This window comes from Grus americana, chromosome 3, assembly GCF_028858705.1.
Source record: "Grus americana isolate bGruAme1 chromosome 3, bGruAme1.mat, whole genome shotgun sequence".
NCBI classification, from domain to species: Eukaryota; Metazoa; Chordata; class Aves; order Gruiformes; family Gruidae; genus Grus; species Grus americana.
This window is the reverse complement of record NC_072854.1, coordinates 32,548,717-32,571,762: the sequence shown is the minus strand read 5'-3', so window position 1 is coordinate 32,571,762 and position 23,046 is coordinate 32,548,717. Positions and strand designations below refer to the sequence as shown.

The following is a 23,046-nucleotide window of genomic DNA, read 5'->3' as shown; positions in this document are numbered from 1 at the left end:
ACACTTTAAAAGCCTATCACATTTAATTAACTTTAAAAAATACTCAAAGGAGGATCATCATCTGGTAGGCTTACAGAAATATTTTTTATAACCCATCAATAAAAACCCTCATTGATTCATTTGCCTTTTGTGGCCACAGGATTTGCTCCAAAGGGAAAAAATGACATAAAAGAAAGGATGAGGGAAAAATGACACAAAAGAAAGGATACCTGGAGGAAAATGCATAAAGTCCCATTTTAACTGAGTAGTTTCATCACCAGTTGCCAATCAATCTACATTTCTGACACCAATACAGGTTTTTAACCAAAGATGTGCAGATGATGTTAAGGGACTAGAAACTCACTACAAACATCAATTTTACTAAATAAATAAATAATCCCCAGAAATTAGGTTAGGAAAAAAAAAAAAAGAGGTATTGAGAGAGGGTTAGAAAAGTCTTTAATGTCGCCATAGAAGTAGGTAAAAAATTATTTTAATTAATCAAAACTCACACCAGTTAGTTGTGTCCAATTTAAAGCCCTTTTGATGGTTCGGAATGTGGTCTCATAATCCCTCCCTGCACACACTTTTGTTAGGACTGTCCTTTACACCAAATCCCCTGAGTACTGCATACTGTTCAACTTCTTCCTCAAGGAGGCAGAACTTTCCTTCTCACAGGTTTTTTTGTCATTACTGAACACCTGGCTGTTCTAATATCTGAATTAAGTACCTAATGTCATGGTATAAACTGATAAATAAATTAGGTAAATTTATTGATTTCCAACATGCAGAGTGTAGCGTAGCTACCCTAGCAATTAATGACTGAATCTCCTTTTTCTCAAAGACAAATTTCATACTCTTCCAAAACATCAACCAAGCACCAAACTTATTTTTGCTGGAGAATCTAATTTTTACATATTCAGTCAATCCGTTAAACATTTTGTACCCTGTACATGCCAAATTTATGACAGCAACCACCTTGCAGGTGTGATAGTTCTGTAGCACTCTGGAAAGGCCAAAGAAAAGGCCGATGTTATATCCATGGGCTTGAGGAAGCTGCCACTACTTACTATTAGAAAAGAAGGGATAACTGGAAGCGTAATATAGCAAAATTTAATATGGTTTGAGCCTTGAAAAAGAGAGGAGGAAAGATGGATCATGTTAAAGTCTTTTTGGTATGTACAAGCTGTAGCACTTTAAACATGGGGATACTGCCAATGCACATTAGCAGGCATTACTGCTTTTAGAGCATGCTTTTTCTATGCGTTACATTCTCAGTCTTGGAAGAAGAACACAAGATGTTGGTGTGGCTGTATCCAAAGTAAGGACTGCATCGAGATAGTTATACCAGAAACAAATAATTTTAACTGATATTTAGGCCATGACTGCTTGAGGAATGTTTTTCTGGTATGTAGTGCTAGGCTACGGTCCCCATACAGAGCTCCTTGTACAGATGCTGCCATGCTGATGAAGTTGAGCTTTCCATTTACTGTAAGAAAATCTGAAATACGTCTCAGTAATAAAAGGGCAATTTAGCTTCCACTCAAGATTTCTGGTATGTCTGTCAAGGTTCATACATCTTCACAAGTCTGACCTGCCAGCAAATCTATGATGGCAGAAATCTGTAATGGAGAAACAGCTTTTCTTTGGTTCACAAAAAGCTAAGGAGATTAGGTCTAACACTGACCTCTGCTATGGTTTGCCTGGGTTTTTTTTTCGTTTTTTTTTCTTTTTTCCTTTTTGGCATTTGTATTAAGAAAGATTCTGCATCACTCCTCTCCTGTGTTTGGACTCCTGTGGTCTGCAGTACCACTTCAGCATTAGGAAGCCCGAACTGCCAAACTGTACAAAGGTCTCAAATAAGCAAAGCTTCAATATGACTAGATGCAGGGGAGAAGATGGAGAGGGAAGGATTTTCAACTATTTAGTTTTATGCAGGATAATTGAACTCCATCATCAACTCCTCTTTCTGAACACATTTTGCAAGGAAAAAGGGGAAAAATATTTATAGAATTTATGCAGTTTAGGTTTTAGATGAGTGTAAATGACATCTATTTCATTTTAGTCATTGTATTTCATGTAGCAGTGTGTTATTCTCTACAAATAAGATGAGTTTTCCCTTGCAGTGAGGTTGAAGCATATGAATCAAATGGTCTGATGTATAAACTACTGGCCTTTACCTACTTCAGGTAAGCAGAAAAAGGAATTATGAAATCCTTGTTTGATATTAAGAATGTAACACAGTAGAAGTTTACTTAATCCACAAACAACAAAAGCTGTTTTGTATTTGTGCATGACAGCATTTTTGCAACACAGCGTATAGGGAATTTTACAAATATGACCTCTACTAAAGGAAGGCTGCATTCATTCTGGATTAATATACATTCATGCCTGACTTCAAATTTGAAATCATGTATCACTTAAAAAAAAAAAAAATTAAATCCCAAACCTCTTAGATCTGAGCCAAACCTTTTAGTTCTTCATATTACAAATCCTTTCACAGAGTCATGTATTTCTTAATCTTTTTAATTCTTCAGTAAACTCATTTGAACTACAGCTGAGTGCTCATTCCAGTGCTGGGTATAATCCTCCCCACCATTCAGACAGTTGGCACATGCTTCACACAGTCCTTCATCTTTCAAATTACCCCTCTGAGACAGAAATTATCCCATCTTCTACAGAGCATCACGCATTTTGCAAAGTGAATGAATGCACAGTATTCACATTTAGCATACATGGCCAGTCTTTCTTTGAAACGCCAGGCAACTCCTGCCTCCTCCGCTCAAGTTTGCATCTTGTTCTTTCCCTCCTGTGTAGTCCCTCGTATTTGTCGACCCCAGTCCTTTTATCTTTGCTGTATCCAAAGGCTAGCAATAGTAGCTGTTATACAGCAGAGTAAACACAGATCAACTGTTCTCAACTATATTTGTGATCAGGTAACATGCCATAAAAAAAAGCTAACACAGTTCCAGGACAGAGTGAAAATTTCCCATTCCCATCGTTACTTACAGGAGGTCCTGGTGGCCCCGGTTTTCCTGGGAGGCCGGGTTTGCCTCGTCTTCCCTGGAAACAACAAAGAAAAACAGACATTTATAAATGCTATGGCTAGCGACCGACTTGGAATAAGAATTTTGTTTGAGAAAATATTTATTGCCTTGCTTATTAGCAAAAAAATTCAAAAGCTATCCAAAACGAATACTCTGTATCAGTCACTGCAACACTTTCTAATTCAAGTACTTTTAGGACTGTTTTTAATAATTATGACAAACTATATTTGCATCACTGTAACATTTACTGTCATATTTTAGAGTTATGTCTCAAATGTTAGTGCACATCGATAGGGCTATAAACAGCATCATGATGAGGTGTAAAGAAATTATATTTTATCTGAATATACCAGAGCTTGGGATGTTAAATTGTGCTTCAGTATCACCCTGACTTGCACAGTAAGTACATATGTGCAATATAACCCAATTTACAAATACCATACCCTTCTTCTCCAGCATGTGATAACAAGCAGAACAGTCAGAGATTTATTTGCGAAAACAATTCACCTTTCTCGTGCAATTACTACCATCTGTGTATATAATGCACATGCAAAGTTATTTGCATTAAAACTTAAGGTCCCTAAAAATCAACTTAAGTTAATGGGAGACTTTCTACTTGGATTCTAAAAAAGATGCACATGTAACTAGTACCATTTTTTAGTACAGAGCTCGACTGAACAACTGCTGTTTTCGCATATGGTGGGGGTTTTTTATTTTTTTTAGGAATATCAACATAAAAATGGAAGTAATTTACAGTAATTTACATCTTTATTGCCAAGTTGAAATCTGATGCACATTTTTTAGAAACAACAGCTGAGAACAACTAATATCTAGGTGTGATGGCAAAAAAAAAAAAAAGTATTACATCCATTAAGAATAAATTTTTCCCTTGTATATGGCAAATGTAAATTAACGAAAAGCATTAGGGGGAGATCCTGGTGAAAACTTGGCTTAAGAAGTTAAAAAAAATGAAAATGCTTGCTGACAGCTCACAATTAACACATAGGGGTATTTTTGTAAGCTACGGTCCCTACTTCTAAGCCTGCTTCTGTGTTTTGTTAAATGACAGTCTCATACAAACTGCAGAAATAATCTAAGGAACAGACAGTGAAATCTCAGCTTGGCTCTTTACAGGTGAGAGCCTTGATCTGTAGGAAACCTCTCTCATGCTCTGCCTTTCAACAACTTTGATGTATATTGAGGGGAAAGAAGATGACGACAGTAAGGATGGAAAATCCCTCTTCCTCACATGCTGCAGCTCACCAGGGTAACCTCTTGCCCTCAGCCAGGGTCTCTCCTGAGAAGGAGGAGGTAGGGATTTGGAGCCCTTCTAGTTGAAGAAAGAACTGAACAAGGGTTGTGGGGATGTGTTTCATGCACCGGGCTCTGCCACCATGGTTTAATGAAGGTCCTCAGTCAGTCAGTGTGTTTTAAGAGCAGCGTGAAAAAAAAAAAACAACCAACCAAACCACCACCTCAGCATATTTGGAGTGCCAAATTCCTGGGTCTTAACTAGCTGAGGCATATGTTATGTGCTGAGCTGTTTAATCCTGCCAGTACTCGCACATGCAGGGCTGTAACTGGGGCAGCTCAGGGTAAATTGTCAGGACCAAAACACGGTACTAGGTGCCTGTATCGGGCTTAAGGCTATATTGCCCCTTCCCACCCACCCCAGCAGGTCCTCTGCTGGGTTGGTAACAGTGTCCACGCAGCCCTGTGACGGGCCAGAGCTGGGAACTCATCTGGGCTAAGGGTGACCCACAAAAAAGGGGAGTTGGTTTTGACTTTGATCTCTACTTCAGAAATACAGATGGAAACTAGTATTTCCTGTCTTTTTTGAAAAATAGTAAACTTTCCTTAGAAGGTATGAAAACTAGATTGAGAGGTAATGATGTAAATAATAACCAAAGATAAGTTGCTTCATACTTTTAAAATAGTCCGTCCGAGTTATAATGATCTATACTGTTGACTTCTTGAAGCACCTTCCTTTTCCTGTTTGGACTTATTTAAAGTATCCTGAGGGTGACACTTAAAATCTCAGCAGTCTAAACAAAGTATCAAGGAAGTGTCCGGGGGAAGAAGGTAAGGTTCTGACTGGCAGCCACAGCTGTGAACGAGGTGTTAATTACACAGGAAAACAGGGAATATGTTGGGAAGGCAATTTTATCTCTATTTACAAGATGAGCTAAAATGTTTTATGACATATTACAAAGTCAAAACTTGACAAACTTTCTGAAAAATCAGTTAAAAGAAAATAATTTTTGGGGGGTGTGTGTAATTATTTTTTCACTGTCATTTATTAATTATCAGAACACTTCTCCAGTGAAACACAGAATAAACACTTGCCCTACCTTTTATCCAGTCATTCTATTAGCCATTATAGTATGTGCCATGTGTACAAAAAAATCTGTAGAACAATCACACAGACCAGTATGAAGCATCAGCTTTTCCTAGAGGAACAAAAGTCCTTTTTTTTTTTCCCTATAAGCACCCTTCTAAACTGTTTGTTATTTTAACACAGAAATACATAAAAGGCCACTACCTTTCAGCAAGGCCTTTTGGATGCAGAGATTTAAATGTTAGGGATACACACAGCTCCATCTACTTGCCAGCACTCCTGCTTCTTTATGACTTCCCAGCATCAGTATGAAAAAATTAAAATACACAGTATACTAAGAGTGTAAGCAAAGTGGTTTATGTTTTTGCTTAGGATAATTAAAACAATGAGAAGAAAGTTTTTGATAAGCCCCTTATAGCCTTGCCTTGAGCAGACCATGAGCCAGACTGTGACTAAGTATTTACAGTTTGATTCCAAGTCTTCCTTGTGGCAAGAAAGAAGAAGTGAAAAACATCTCAGTGCCCTCTCTGGTTCGTAGAGCAGGCTTAGCAGAGAGCCACAGTTCCCACGTCCTGCTCAGCAGCGGGTCTCCGCAGCCCCATGAGAGCTGTACTCGCTGCCGTAGTGCTGTGCATGGGGCAGGCAGCCGGCACACGAGGCTCATTACCTTTATTTAGTTGAGTTCACTGAGTAAATATTGAGGTTATAAAACTGCTCAAAAGACAAATGAATGTTCTAGGCATCAAATACTTCCTTTAACTAAATTAAAAAAATGCAATACCACCTACACTAACTTAAACAAGATAAGCGGTGTCAACAAGTTGTCTAATGCTACCTAGAATAATATCAAAAGAAAATCAAAACAGTTGCTGGTTATTATTTCCTTTGTGCTGCGTGTATTTTTGTTGGCAATCGATGTGTTAAGAAGGTGTCTAAATGTTACTGATACTGTATCCTGTCCCCTTGAATCATGAAATGCCTGCCCTCAACTAATTTGGACAGTTGGCTACTTTCCTCTTTTCCACAGCACAAATTTCAGCTATGATACACACACAAATCATTCAAATAACTGCTTGGTCAGGGGCAAAAAAAGATAAAATATTAAAAAAAATAAATAAGAAATTATACGCTTCAGCAAACCCCAGCTGAGTGCCTAGCTGAACTATGGGGTCAACTTCACTCTTTATTTCTCTCTTCCTTCACCCCTTCCGTTCATCAAAATGACTTGATGAGCTTTGCCTTACATTAGATGCAAGTGCTGCCCAGAAGAGAGGCTCTGTGCATCCTGCCGTAAGTTTGTGCTCTGATTCTGCCTGCCACCCCTGGGCACCGCTGCAAGTCCAACACACAATGCAAGAATTCAAAGCCTATATCGTAACCACCCTGCTGTATCATGTTGCATCCATCTATTCACGTATCTCTAACTGTAGAAGAGTAAGATCGCTAATCCTAGTGTCTAAAAATAAGCCAGGGACTATTTTAGGATAAAACTGAGCAGAGTTATGTAGGAACGCTGACATGATTTGTGGAATTAATAATTTAAAGAACCCACACTTGAGTACGAAGGAAAAAGTTCTTAGAATAAGCCCATGTGAATTTTCAAAGGAAACTGCTAATTAGCAGTTCCTGAAACACATCATCACATTTCAAAACAGGAACTAGTTCTAGAGAAAGTAGGAAGCTGGGCTTTAGAGTCTTAACTAGTGTAGTTATTATGCAAGACTAATGAGGCTCATGTAACTCGTTTGCCAAGCTAAACTAAGATTCTTTTGAATAATCCTCAACACCAGACTGACCAAGAGACAGATATACCAGAAACAGGAGGGAGGTGGAAAATGAAGACCCCCATCTCAGTGTGCCCAACCCACAGACAACCCGCCAGCCCCTTGGGCATCTAACCGCAGCCATGCGAGTGGAGCTCTGGGCGCTTAAAGGACCGTTTCTCCTGCTGCCCAAAGTTGTGATGAAGCAGCCAGACAAGTCCCAGCGCCTATGTTAATTTAGAGCACAGAAAAGAGGCTTTCCTTTGCCTCAGTTCCCCAAGCTGATACACTCAATCCATATAAACTTCCCATTTTCCCTCTCCAGCTATGGTCACAACCCAGTGCCCCTGACAGCTAATCTGGAGCTTGCAGAGCTCCAGCCAACTCTAACCCATGAGAAAGCCAAGCCCAGCCCAAAGCTGGTGAGAGTCCTCCGCTCCATGGCTTACCAGGAAAAGCTTGCCAAGCTGCCATTTTAGGGGAATGAAGGCAACTTTACATGGCAGTATCAGTAAGAAAGCCAGTTCAAGAGCTAACTGGAAACAAAGATTAGAATTCGTCACAATAGTCAGAGCAATCACCCACCCAACCCAGTTACTCAACGGTGTGCATCTACCCATCGGCCATGGGACAGGAGAAAGTTCTCCAGGATCCAAATCAACTGTTTGACAAAGTGAAAATTAACAAATGCACAGTCTGAATACAGAGTCATTTTCCATTGTGCATTTCACCAAAAATTTGGTGAAATTTAAAGAGGGCTTTGACATTTAACCACCTGATTGCATGACAGCTGTTAATAAGAATTTCGTTATTAACTTTGGTAGTGTCACAATTGCACAACTGTGTTTTTTTAAATCCTTAGAAATCTTATAGTTTGGATATTCTCTTTCCTAAATTGGAAATCTATGTTGTAGTCAATGAAACCATTTTAACTTTAGTAATACAGCGTTAGGACTTGAATGTACAATTCCTTCTTCAATCCTATTAACCTTGGCCTTGAGGATGTATTACGGTAACCAGTGTATTACAAATGAACCTCTGTATTAAATGTTAAACTTGAATAAACTCACAGGAAACAAGGCCAGAAGGCAAGAAATAAAAGCCATTTGCAGAAAACAAGTGAAAGTCTGCCCCTCATATCCCACTAAAGCCTTTCACAGAAACAGGGCTCACAGACGAATAGAGCACAGACCCTAATCCCCTGGTTTGGAAGAGAAGTCGCTAGGGAGTTCCTTGTTAATGCAGACGCATTCCTGCACTCAACCGTGGCTTTCTAATTTTAGGAATGATTTCCAATAAACTCTAGTTTCTTCATTTTTGTATTAATGAAATGCTAAAAGAGAGTGCCTAGCCAGGCTGTATTATAGTATTCAAATGCATTTAACAAACATCAAAAAAAGTCCTTAAACAGGCACAGCAGTGCCAAGTAGTAAAATGCCACAACCTATTTTGCCAATAAATCCCTACACAAAATCCATCACAATTTTTCAAATGTATTCACAAAAGTGTATTTAAAATTCAAAATCACTTGTAGAAATATATTTCAACATTTAGATATTTTTATAATGAATACCTTATTTTTTAATTATGAGAAATAATTTCCTAATCTCTCATGTTGCTATACCTTTTCTAAGAGACATTAAAAAAATATTGATACTAGAGTATGTGGAAAGGAGCCTGAAAATTCTAAATGAGATCTTAAAAGTGGAATAATTTCTGCCATTCCATTAAAAGTTAGATTTTAATTTCTTCAATGGAAAACAACAAAGAAATTAAAAAAATGATAGAACTATTTTCTACTTGACAAATCTGTCTTCAGCATTCTAAATTGCAATCTTTTTTTATCCCATTTGTAAAAGCCAAAGTGGGAAAAATATAATTTATTTTTTAAAGCTGTATCCTATCTTACTGGTTGTTTACTTTGCTTTTAAGGTAGAATCATTCTGGTAGAAAAACTGAAAAATACCTCTCTCTCCAACATTAACCATTTTTAGACTGTTAAATACCTGAGTGAAGGAATTTACAGCACTTCAACTTAAAGATAAGATCAGACTGGAGCTTTACATACTTAAAACCAGCTTACATCAAAGTCAGAAAGGACTGAGAAGATTAAAAGAGATTCCAAAACTCCAGAGCTGTAGCTGTGAAAAATACTGTTTGCTCTGTGCCATGAGCCTGACCTACTACGCAGTAATTATCATTGCTCTGTAATGCTTGTTTTACAATTGGTTGAGTACAACATTTACTCACTGAACTAGAAAACAAATTATGTCAAAGAAATATTTAAGTTCTATAAACCAGATAAATCCAACCCGAATTTAAATTAAGTTTGATGTCACTCTAAATAATTATGCTAAGAAAATCTAACAGCTCCCCACCCATTTATTTATTTAGGAAGATTTTCCACTGTGTCATAATAATTTTATTCATGCTTGATTAGAAAAACTTGTAATCTCAGCAAGTAAATTGATTATTAATGTAAGGCAGGTGTTTCAATTTCACAAAGTCCCTCCAAACACATCATTTTAGTGAAATCAAGGCTGAAACACTAGATATAACAACCCAAAGGACTCTCAGTCTTATGAGGTGTTTAATTTGTTACTAAGATAATGCTAAAATAACCTCCTCTTAAGTGAAGTATTTGGTATTATAAACACAACAATTGGAAATAAGGAAGTTGTTTCAGAAATATTTACTTCAAGACACCTGCAACTTCCCAAGGAATACAGAGTCAAGAATATGGCTGCGGTATCGTAGAAAGATTTGTAAATGTTTGAACTGAATTCATCACTGGAACCAGGGAAACCACCAGGGTGGAGAATCAGTCTGTTTAAATACACATGAAACATTTCAAATAATCCTATTAATCCATAAAAATGAAGTTGTTGGCAGTTATTCTGAGAATAAGCTTGAGCTATTTAAATAAAAAACACAGAATCATCTGGGTTGGAAGGGACCTCTTGAGATCATCTAGTACAATCCTCCTCCTCAAGCAGGACCAATTGTCCAGGACTGTGTCTACTCGACTTTTGAGTATCTCCACAGATGGAGACTCTACAACCTCTCTGGGCAACCTGTATCAGTATTTGACCACCCTCACAATAAAAAAATGTTTTCTTGTGTTCAGATGGAATTTTCTGATTTTTAATTTGTGCCCATTGCCTCTTGTCCTGTCACTGGCTACTACTGAGAAGAATCTGGCTCCCTCTTCTTCATTCCCTCACATCAGATATTATACACACTGATAAGATCCTCCCTGAGCCTTCTCTTCTCCAGGCTGAAGAGTCCCAGCTCTCTCTTTTTATGAAAGATGCTCCAGTCCCTTTAATCTGCTGTCACTCTGTGCTAGACCAGCTTAACTAAGTTCACATCCTCCTTGATGAGATCTCACCAATGCTGAGCAAAAGGGAAGGATATCTCCCCTGACCTGCTGGCAAATGAAGCCCAGGATATGGTTGGTCTTTTTTTGCTATGAGGGTGCATTGCTGGCTCATGGTCTGCTTGTTGCCCAGCACGTTATTCTCCACATAGTTTCTTCCCAGACAGTTTGCTTCCAGTGTATACTGATACCTGGGATTATTGTTCCCTAGATGCAGGATTTTGCATTTCCCCTTATTGAACTTCATGTGCTTCCTCTTGCCCCAGTTCTCTGCTACATTCTTTCCCATTGTCCAGGTCGTTAATGAAGCCGCTGGACAGTGCTGGCTCCAGTATTGAGCCCTGGGGTACACCACTAGTGACTTGTCTCCAACTGGAGTTTGTGCCACTGATCACAAACCTCTGGGCCCAGTTGTTCAGTTGGTTTTCAAGCCACCTCACTGTACACTTATCTAACCTGTACTTAGTCAGCTTTTCTATGAAATTGATGAGATTAAGTTATGGGAGATAGTGTCAAAGGCTTTGCTACAGTTGTCAGCAACATCCACTGCTCACCTCTCGTCCACCAAGCTAGTCACCCCATTGTGGAAAGCAATGTAGTTGCTCAAGCATGATTTCCCCTTCATAAATCCATGCACACTATCCCAATCACCTTCTTGTCCTTCATGTGCTTGGAAAGGGTTTCCAAGAGGATTTCCTTTATCACATTGCCAGGGATTGAAGTGAGGCTGATCGGTCTGTAGCTCCTCGGATCTTCCTTCTTGAAGATAGGAGTGATATTTAGTCTCTTCAGTCTTCAGGAGCCTCTCCCAGTCACCATGACCATTCAAAGATAATCAAGAGTGGCCCTGCAATGACATCAGCCAGCTCCCTCTACACTTGCGGATGCAACCCATCAGGCCCCACAGGACTTACAGAGCTGTGTCCTCCATCTGAAGCTGCTTAGGTGCAAGAGTCCAACAGCAGTTACTTCAGTAGGTCCTGTGCCTTTTGACCATCATCTTTAAGGATGTGTATGCTGGACAGAGAAAGTTTGCTGGCCTCTTCTTTGTGCCCTTCTGCATGAACTGCTGCACCCACTGCTGCACATCTATTGGCTGCTTCTGTTATCGCTGCTTCCGTAACTGCTGCATCGCCTGGCTGTTAGATAGTCCTCTTCCTGGCACGAGCTAAAAGGGTGCTCGACCCTCCCTAACCAGGGCTCAGCTAGCGCAAAGGCTGCAGGCAACCTTTGATCAAGGACAGCTGATGGAGTTGATTAGAAGCTGCTGGAGCTACCCTTACCTTAGCCTTGCATGGCAGCAGCAGGCACCCTCAGTTTCCCCAGAGGTTTCCCAGAAGTGCCCAAATCCCAGAAAAAGTGCCCAGAAGATCAAGAAGGTCTCGAATGAAGCAGAAACTGCTGTGTATGTGAGCTGCATGCTGGGCCTGGCTCTTCTAGGCCAACTGAGAATGATAAATAACTATTTCTAGATTTCACAGTATAGCTGTCTAACAAAGTTGCTTTGATGCTTTGCATTAAGAGAATTTTTGGATTTCACTAAAATATTGTATTAAATCATTTTCAGAAAAAGTAGTATTTATAAAAAATGAACAAGTTTAGGGAAAATCTCTGCTACAAAGATATCCAATGGAAATGAAGCATTAATTTCCGAAACCTTTGGAATTATGTTTTTGAAATATAAATTTCACTTCACTGCATTTAACATAGTAAAGGCAGAGTCTGGAAAACTCCATGCAGTCTGTAAGTAGTAGAAAATTTTAAGTACAGCAACATGGCAAAATTATTTGAAGACTTTAGAAAATGCTTTACATGGGGAGCTGAAGGACTTTTGTTAAATTTTCTCAAAAATAAATGGAATGGTGATTTGATTACAGAGAAAATACTTTAAATATCTCTTTAATGTAAAGCAGACATTAAAGAAATCCCAGTTGTTGGAGGCTTAAGCTGACCAAGTGTAGAATAAAAAGCATATTTTGCAATGTGGGATTGATTGACAAGAAAGACTGGAACAAAGAAATCAAGGAGACTTGTGAAGTCTCTGTTGTTGATGTCTTTCAGGTGAAAACTGTACTTCTGTGAAAGATATACTTAAGTAAAGTGCAGGAATATTGAGAAAAATAATAAAGTCCTGCATAATGCAGGAAGCCAGAAGGATGGCATTGTTATCCTCTGTGGTTTAAATTCCACACAATGCTAGGTTAGCACCCAATCTTTCTATTTTTTTTGGTCAGTAATATTGGACCAGGGACTTTTCTGAGTAACATCTAATTACCTTCTGAAGCTCCTGATGTCATTGTCAGCACTGGTGTAATAGTACCAAGTAACATGCTGCTCTGAATGCCTGAAGCCAACAAGAAGGACACGGAAAAATTATGTATGAAAGTAATACCCACAGAACGGTCTAGCGTCTCACATGAAGGAATGAGAAAAAGGGAATGAGTAGTTGCCTCTACTGGCCCACTTCTCCTAGTGACCAGAATTAAAAACAAAGCCTCTCACTTAGCAAGGCCTCCTGTCTAACATAAAGTACTTCACTAAAGATAACAAAACTGAAAAATTATACTAGTCACCAGTGGTAGACCAGGGAGAAACACTGGTCTTTTGGCAAGAACAGCAAAGGTCTGAGGACTCCTTGTACCCGCAGGAAAGCACAATGCTGGCTAATGCATGTGAGTGGACATGGGTACCGTGACAAAAGGAGAAACATAAAGGCAGTACACGTTCATATAAAATTTAACTAAGTTCACTCAAGAAATTGTCACAACAAAAAAGAGCTTTAAATGAGTATTGTATATGTCTCAGGTTGGTTGAAGAATCAGAAATAAGTTCACTGTATGGCCTCTGGATATGGCCAGATTATCATGTAGCCGTATTTCTTCTGTCATAACCATTACTTTCCTCTTCTAACTAACACTTTAAATAAGGATGCACCATGTATGATGAATCACTGAGCATCTTTTTTTTTTTTTTTTGGTAGAGCTACAACAAATGCTAAGTAGTTTCTTTTGTGTAGATACAGAGGCATGGTAGTAAACAGAAAGTCAATTGCTTCACTTCAGCTCACAGCTCTGTTCCTCCTTTTTTATTGCTCTGCAGAGGAAACAAGCTATATAAGTCTGAAGATCGTTATTTGTACGACCTCATTGCTCATGAAGGTTGCTGTCTTCTCCTGCATAAGCCAGCTATATGCAGAATGAGAAGACATAACAAAGGAGATGAGAGGAAAAATGTGTTACACTAAGTGGAGAAAGAATGGGAACTAACAAGTTTACCTGTATAAAAATAACTAATACACTTGCTAAATGCTAGACTAGTAATGTGTTTGTTTATTCAAAAGAAATATTTATGCATTTTGCTACTACATCAGTATGAAAGAAGTAATATGCGTAAGAATCCAGTTTTTATTTATCATTGCACTAGTTCTCCACTTCTGCACTACAAATTTTTATTAGGCTTGGAATTTTTTCTTAAGCAGAGCCAAAAAATAGACCATGAATCCTGATACAGGAGCCTTTAATGCTGCACAGATCTAGTCAAAGAGCTTTCAGGGTTTCACCTCTCAGTCTGAATGATTTCCCTACAACACATTTCTGTAAACATATAACATTAGTGTACGCTGTTTTCTGCAAACTCTTTTGTCCTTTGGGATACCTGGAAAGCTTTCAAGGAGACCAACTCAGAAGACATTTCACACACTTCTATCATCAAGTTCCGTTGCTGACTTATTTGCGTACCATCATTTAAACGTGTAAAACCTAAATTGCTTGTTGAGGTGGGAGCAATATCATATCTCAGCATGACCATACAGTAGTAATACATTGGATCACCAGGCCACAGAAACTGACACATTTCTTATTTTAATAATCATGTGTTGTCTCAAATGATATGATGTAGTTGCATCTACAGTGTATCCATTGGACAAAAGCTGTTACCACTTCATTTGAATTAATGAATTGATCTCCTTTTGCTCTTGAAATAAATAACCCGCATTCATCATCTAATTCAGTGATGTTGTAAATTTGTGCTTGTAAGCCAATTTCACATATATTTCAGTAAGTATTTTAAGGTTGTCCTGACTTTGAACTAAAAATCTACCATTCAGTTAATCTTTATTATAATTATACAAGGATATAAAATTATTCTATTTCCATAATAATTATTATATGTATTTTTACTATGTATTTTTTGATGCAGATTATTCCTGTGAGGTGAAGGAAATACTACTACCCAGATTATTCCTCTTAATAGGGGCAAATTTGTCCTAGTTCCCTCTATAGCCAATGTAGGGAGATGGGTGCCCACTCTGGGACCGGGTCCCACCTTCGGTATTTCTTAGTAGTTCTAACATTAAACTCAGATGATATAACAAAATCCCACTTACAAACATGTTGAAAATGAAAATGCATGGCTCAGGCCAGTTCAAAGAGAGAAGAAACCCACTGCATGGCTTTTCTCCCTCCCTTTCTAACTCATTTTGTATTTTTGCTTACCAAAGTCACTAGCTCTAATGTGAGCCTTCTAGATGTTTCTTTGAGTTTTTGACAATACCACCATTAAAACTGTTAATTTTCCTCAGTTCCTTAGATCTTGTTTTAATGTGTGTTCAGAGTCTTTAACTTACACACTTAACTCTCCTCTCAGCTCCCCATTAATCTAAGCCCAGTTTTTGAAAATGCTGCTGAGGTAAGTAGAAATTAAAACCTGGAATACGACAAGTACAATGCAAATAGAAAGTGTAAAAAATTCAGGTTCTGAAAGTATGGCATCCAAATTTTATAGATACTTTCAAATATTTTTAACTGTTTTTTTTTTTTTTTTTTTTTTTCACAGAATCATAGCATACCAGGTTGGAAGGGACCTCAAGGATCATCTGGTCCAACCTCTCTTGGCAAAAGCTCCGTCTAGACAAAAGCACCATCTAGACGAGATGGCCCAGCACCCCGTCCAGCTGAATCTTAGAAGTGTCCAATGTTGGGGAATCCACCACTTCCCTGGGCTGATTATTCCAATGGCTGATTGTTCTCAGTGAGAAAAATTTTCCTCTTGTACCCAATCGGAATCTCCCTGTTAACTTGCACCCATACCCCTCTTTTTTCTACATATGTTACAGTTTCTGTCTGCAAAAGGAGTGCAATAACACCTTTACATCTGAACAATATGTTGAGGAAAAATCATCAGCTAGTTACACGTTCAATATAATGCATTAATGTTCAAAAGACAGTCCATGACAAAAATCAGTAACTTCATATAATGTAAAAGATTTGGAGGGTCTGCTGAAAGTAGAACAGAAGAACATGACATTTATAATTAAATACAAAGGAATATTTAATAGCCATTAGATGTGTATTGTCCTGTTTGTCATTAAACAGAGCAGAGACCTTGTTACCAACAGTATGTTATTGTGTAATTAAATGTATTGGAAATGCAAATGCACATGGGAGTCGAATTAAGACTGCAAACTATGTTATTAATGCTTGGGCGGGGGTGGTCAGCAGAAAGAGTATTGTTGTGAGCATCTCACTGGTAGAAAGATAAAGACAGATGCTGAGGCCCTACAGTCTGCTGTTCTCGTTGTTTGGCTCAAGGCAACTGTGTGCATGGCCGAGATTATAAAACAGTCAGCGCTCCTGTTTTTATAGATTTTGGAGTGAGACAGCAGTTGAATTTTATGTGCGAATAGGAAATGGCCATGATAAATGTATCAACGCCCTAATTCCCACTGCAAAATGGAAAAAAAAAAGTATCTCCAAATTAATTTATCCAGCATTATATATAATACAGTGTCTTAACTCTGTATTATAAAAAAAATAAGTTCAAAGAGTAATGTCTCTAAAACACAGCCATATTTATAACTGTTCCTAAAGGAGAACTAATAAGCTGTGTGTTTCTGCAGATTCAATACTCCACAGAAAAACAGGCTAGCACATGCTAAAACTGGGTATCTGTAGCTTTTCAGTATCCTGGATCTTTAACTCCCTAACAGTAAGAGTCATAGTAATTATAAAATCTTTAACAGCAAATCCATAATACCATGTTTATATTCACCACAGCTTTTAATTCTCTTTACTGTGTCAACTTTTCTGAATGAGTTTTCTACCCTTACTATGCAACTTAAATAACCTCAGCTTTCAAATTTTCATGTTCAACTTAAGGGAAATTTAGTACTATTTTTATAGCTTCAAAAACAATATAAAACATAGCTTTGGGGCCTACATGCCATTACTCATTTTGTTCGAGAACTGGTCTTCTGTTATTATTATTACTATTAGTGGAATTATTAAACTGGCCTTTAATAATTCACTGTAGTTGACTAAGATCAACGATGAGTAATACTAAATCCTTCCACTTCAGATAATTTAACTGAACTAATAAATATCACGGTCCCTAAACAAACTAAGAATTATTGAGACCCAACTTCAAAACCACAAACTGGGCACAATTTAATTCATGAAAATATTGAAATGTTTGAGTCTGAATATCTTCCCAAACTTTTAGGAGCAGACTAGATTATAAACTCTCAAAACTGAATTATTTCCTGAGATACCACAATCATAAATATTCGTCAGCTGTTCTACTGAACTACCAAATTCAGTAAGTCAGGGAAAACAAAATCATAGCACAGAGAAACCAGTCAGTTGATTACTTCTTTATATTAAAATTCTGAATAACCAAAGGTTTATTTCATGTTTTGGGCATTTATTTTTTTTTCTTACTTCTTTGTGTATACATGTTAGGCTCTGACACTTGCATAACGGCATCTACAACAAAACTTGGGTCACTAGTTCTGGTGAATATTTTAGATTATGACCGTAAATTCATATTTTTATATATCCTAGAGGTAGTGAGCTATGGTCTACCTCCCACCCCCAATAAAATAAAAACTTCTGAACAACTGTAATATTCTTTCATTTAAAATTACAGCAGAAACGTGTTGCACAAATGACAATATCTACATCTGTGCTGCCAGTCATTAAAAACACTTTAGATGGTTGAAATTGTTAAATCTCCTTCAACTGAAGAGAAACGTCAAATGTCAAAGCTCAGCTTGTCATCAGCGTGCTTCATACTCAGCTGCTACCTTGCCATTTTTTATTAATACTTAGAAAGAAGTCGCACATCAAGGTCAGTTAGCACACTCACCAGCTGTTCACCAAGTTTACTCACCCTTTGACCTTCTTTGCCAGGTGGACCTTGGGGACCCTCCGGCCCTGGCAAACCCTGAAAATGCAAACATTAACAAATATAACATTCAGTGTTATTTTCATCCTCTATTATTTAATACAAAAGAGCCAGATGTCAAGACAAAGCATTTATTTCTAGTAATAAAAATAGGTTATTCATAATAACCTCTTTCAGGATGAAGTTATATTCAGGTGCGAGAAAAAATGCAAACAATTGTTAATCGCATTCCTCCATATAAAGGCTGAAACATTTGGAAAAGAAGAGGTAAGTCAGAGCTACTTAAGCATAGTTATATTTAACTACAGGTTTGTATGAGAAGTGATTTATGCTGTTAAGTTACGATGCCATAAGAAAAAAAAAAGGAAAAAAGTGATACTAAATGAATGGCAACTTACTCTACAACTCAAATTCAAATATAGACACTGAAGGAGGGGGAAGGGAAGGGAGGGGAGGGAAAGGGGACTAAATATAGCAGGCAGCCTTACGCTCGCTGCATTGTACGAACCAGCCCTGTGCAGCTTCCTCTGCGTGCCTGGCTCGGCTTTTCAAAACCCTTCAGAGCCACTTGGCTCTTGCCCTCTTCTCTGACCAGGCACAGGAGCTTTGGGAGTTTTGAATGCACCCTCGACTTCTGAGCCTTCCTTCTGAACTCAGTGCAAGCATCCGCCTTTGCAGCCACAGACAGAATCACAGACTGTTTCCGAGGCTTTGGGGCTTTAATTGTATATCTGATTAATGTATGATATAATCACAAAGCCTTCAAATAACAGCTCTGTACTTAGAACAGTACCTCCCCACCCCCTTTACTTTATGAGTCACCTTGGAACACAGTTTTTCTTAAAAATATGACTTCAAGGAAGCTATCCAATTTCCATTATAGCAACAAGAAATATGAAATGAGTTTCAATGTAATCAGCAAAGAGCACTGAAGAGTTCTACTTTGTATAATAAAAAAAAGAAGTCCTGAATGTAATATCACATATTCTTACAAGGGTTCACAAACTAAAGAACTTATGCTTAGTTTATTTAAGAGTTTGAAATATTAAAATATTAAATTCTTAACCATTTAAATTATTCAGACTCAGGTATTACTTCAACTGGAGTTATATCTTTGGTCAAATTCTGAACTCCTTATTTAGAATCAGTTCCACATATTTATTGCCCCAATAAGGGTAAACTGAGACCCCCTAAGAATCATGTTTTTAAAAAGTGTCCAGATTTCCAGCAGTTAGTTCAAAAAGTTCATTTATGATTTCTAATTCCCAAGATAAACCTGAGAAAGTAAGGGGGCATGCCAAAGCTGCTAGCTCATATATCTTCAAGTGATGTTTTAAGTTGATTAGAATGAAGTCTGACTTCAATTTTAAATAAAAGTAGTCAGTTCAAGAGTTCTTCTACTCTTATCATTGCTCTACTTTCAAACACTGAAGCTAGGAGAGTACCTCAGACATTAATTCATTATAGGATATTTCTCCTTTCACTGCAGTTTATAATGTAAACGAGATAAGGTTTAGGATCTTCTACAAAACTGATGCACACCATTTCCATCTTTTCCCAAAAGCTTATGGATCTAGAACATGCATGACAATGTTGTGTTCAACAAATAAATCACAGCAAGTTAATCACAGTGCAGTTATGGAGGTTATACAGGCACAAACTCATAAAGCAGTATGCGACTATGAACTCTATAAACCTTCCCTCCTTTTTCCTCAAGGTAGACTGGAAATTTGCAGACAATTCTGTCTGTCCAACTGTTACCAATATTCTACCTTCATAGAGAAATTCTGGGAATTCAGGAAGAGGTGGAGTTTTTTGTTTTGTTAGTATTTCATTTCTAGTGACAACTTTATGCAGGGGAATGAGGTGAAAACCTGTAACATCTGTTTTATGGAGGAGGAAATACTTAGCCTCACATTACTGTACACCAAGGCTCCAAAGGGACAAGAATTACACAAGAATGTAACTGCAAAATAATGATAATTAATAGCCAACATTTTTGTCTTAGACGTACTTTTATTCTTTTTCTTCTCTCTACAATATTATTGTCAAGAAAAAGGAACCAGATAAGGAGGTTTATCTTCGAGGAAAGGGAGGAGAGCAGCTCACAATTGGTAACTAGGCAGGGAGGACTACCCTGTACAAGGAGCCACATCCTGACATTGAAACTGAGGTAAAAGTTCACACTAACTTCAGTGGGATCTTCGGTTTACAAAGTGATAGGACAATATGGGCCCCGTTAACTAATACGGCTGTAAAACTGTAATAACTTGGCAACGGTAATGACTTAGCAATGCTATCCCTGTTCAGCATTCACTGAATGAGATCCTGGAAAAACAACTGAAGAAACCTGCAGGAGGAATGAAAAAGAAAACTTCTCAAAGTGAAATCTCTCTGAAGAGACAAATAAAACATCCCCTGTTAAACTCCTATAAAACTTGGCAAAGAATGTAACGGTTTAGCACAGAAAAGAAGTACGTATTTGTAGGAAGGCAGACCTAAGTATCTACTTAAGTGTCATCCCTACTTAACTTCTGGAGATCAGATTCTCCACTCCCTCAAATCACAGAAGGCACAGCAGGTAGACAAGTCCCACCAAAGGAGCCCACCACCGCAGACAGAAAGGGACAGAATATAGACTGCATATATACATGTGACCTCACGGGATATGCTGTTGAATGTGTTGAAAACATTTGTGTCAGAAGGCAATCTATTTTACTTGTACCGTCTCCCCAGGTAAACAACATTCAAAGCAATTAAAATGATTCATTCTACGTCAGTCCAACAGTCTGACACCAGCAAGAGGAGATGGGTATGGCAATGAGCAAAAGGAGGTGTAGGAATAGTGCAAGGCAAAGCGAGATCTAAGAGCAGCTTATTCCTGTGGCATCAGACCGGAGTGGAAATGTCTCAAGTGTTACCACGTAGCTTGTGGAAAAAAAGTCAGTAAGCTGGAGATGGGCTGAGGGGCATATGAAACCTAGAAAATCTATTACAATGAGTGAGGACACCAATGAAAAGAGACAAAACATGATGCACAGGCAGGCACAAGAGGGTTGTACAAAATCTTTAAAAAGAAGTTAAGATTGGAAACTTGTAAATTCCTTTATAACAGTTAAACTGTAAAGGGACATGGTGGCAAGGGAAAAGATGCTGGTTGTGAAGCTAGATAAAGAAAAAGCAAGCATGCTATGAAGCACAAGCTCACAGATATTTTAACAAAAAGATCATCAAAACTTGGATTAAGGTTTAGTCAAGGGAACAGAAGAAAAACGGCGGATTTAAAAAATGCTACAGTAGAATAAGCGAGCTTTTAAAAGATCTTGCATCTCATTGAAAATATCTGTAGGAATTAACATTTTAATACGTAACAGTTAATATTTTTGGCAAGTAACAGGAGATATAAGCTAATGAGAATTATTAATTTGAGATGGTAGAAGAAAAATGTGTTTGGAAGTGATAGAAAAATCAACTAACAGTTCAGCCAGTTAAGCTGTTTTAAGTTTCATAAGCTGTCAATTGAAAGTTTATTAGCTGGCACATACCTATCAGAAGACACTTTTTACAGAAAGGTTAAAATCCTGTTGTGTGACCATACGGGTACAAAAACATGTTAAAATGCCTGATATATCACAACAAGCACCCACAGAGACACGGTGGAGACTTGGTCCATAAATTTAATTGCTCAGAGTAACTGCCTAAGAACACACTCTGGAAAAAAAAAAGCAAAGCATTTATCATGACCTCTTGGTGAATTAAAACAAAAAGAAACCTTTCCCCCCAAAAAAATCCAGCTGAAGCGGAAGAGTGAGGCTACTTAAAGTTTTGAAGCAGAAGGCTAGACAGTTGCCTTACGCACTTGTAGGTAGTGCTGCTGAGATAGACTCTGAGCATGGCAGCCTTTCCTTCTCAAAACAAATCAGAAATATAATACAAATAGTAACAGTAATAAGAAAGGTCTAATTAAGGCACAAAAATTATTTCATTATAGAGTTTTACAGACTGTTTTTGTGTTCTGTACGTAAACTACTCTTATCCATTTTTTTCCTCACTATGAATTCCAGCAAACGTATTACCTCGATTTTTAGGGAATAAATGCTACTAGACAGGGAAGAAGCACATGTAGTGTAGTGAGATGAGTCAAGCAAAGACTGAGACAAAGCCTAAATTAGATATGCAGAAACACCTTGTGGTAACATAAGAAAAGGTCATTTTTTTATCATTTGAATATGCGAGCTTTTATAATGATAAAACTTGCTACTTTAAAAAGACTCAACTATAATAGATGTTATTCAGCTAAGCAATTTGGAAATAATATGTTTATAAACAGAAAGGTATAGCTCAACAAACAAAATCAACAGTAGAATTTGTTTTACAAGCAAACTGGTGGGTAATTCCCACTGCAGGGGCTTGACCTAGTTCTTGAACACACACTTCTCACCAGGATGAAGAAAAGCTGTCACGCTGATGATCACACACATATATCATGATCCCTCTATAAAGCCCACAAGTAGAGCAGCACAAAATCACACAAAGGAATAGTCAGGTAAAAAGTGACCAGGGATGTCCAGATTCCTAATGTAACTCAATGCGTGATCACGGTAAGCTGCTGCAGCCTGACTGACTGGGAGAGTGCTCCACAGTCACCCAAATTCAGCTCGTAGGATGGATGGTGCTGCTGTGGCTGCACTCATGCAAGAATGCCCCGGCTAGGCAGGAAAACAGACAGGATGCATCAAGATGCAGTTCAATTAAGGCTTAAATTCATCCACTTATCTGGAGGTGTTATCAAAGAACAATTTCTGCTGTGCAGGTCGTGATTGTCACCGCGATCCTTCTAACCCATTTTGAGAGTATTTTCCTCTTTGGCTTGTTTGTACCATATTGTGGGGAAATCAGTGGCTTCCTCTCATGTAAGAAGGGACAAGCAAAGGACTTGAAATACAAATACCTTCCACAGAGTCAAGATGGCTACAGTGTCGGTACAGATACCCTCAAGCCAGCTTACTGGCTGCAACTGTCCTACTGCCCTACCTCAGAAGCCCAAACAGGAGGGAGAGGAAGAGAGAAATCTTAAAATACAACTACAATGGTTTCCTCTTCTTGTCCACAAGACTGTCCATCACTATCCATACGGAAACCCACAGAGCCTGCAGACACCTTGTTGTTACAAAATTTTGCTAAAAAAGGAAAAATGGCACAGGAAAATCACAGATGAATGATTAATTTATTGTATTACAGTTTTAGTAAGGGAAATTAGACTACCACTTATTTCAAATACTTATATCTTCAGCATTTCCAAACACGACCTGGCCTCATTCACATCCCTACTGAAGTGAGTCAAGATGGCAAGTTGAA

At 38.1% G+C, this 23,046-nt stretch overlaps 1 protein-coding gene across 5 annotated transcripts in view; it reads right to left on the bottom strand.

The window, feature by feature from the left end:
• Window positions 1-23,046, bottom strand: part of COL19A1 (collagen type XIX alpha 1 chain) — a 223,059-nt gene that overhangs the window by 71,877 nt on the left and 128,136 nt on the right. For all 5 annotated transcript variants that reach the window (XM_054821680.1, XM_054821681.1, XM_054821682.1 and 2 more), the window contains 2 exons: window positions 17,674-17,727; window positions 2,989-3,042 (listed from right to left, as the gene is read on the bottom strand). In XM_054821680.1, coding sequence (XP_054677655.1) covers window positions 2,989-3,042; window positions 17,674-17,727 — 108 coding nt within the window. The remainder of the gene's footprint in view (window positions 1-2,988; window positions 3,043-17,673; window positions 17,728-23,046) is intronic.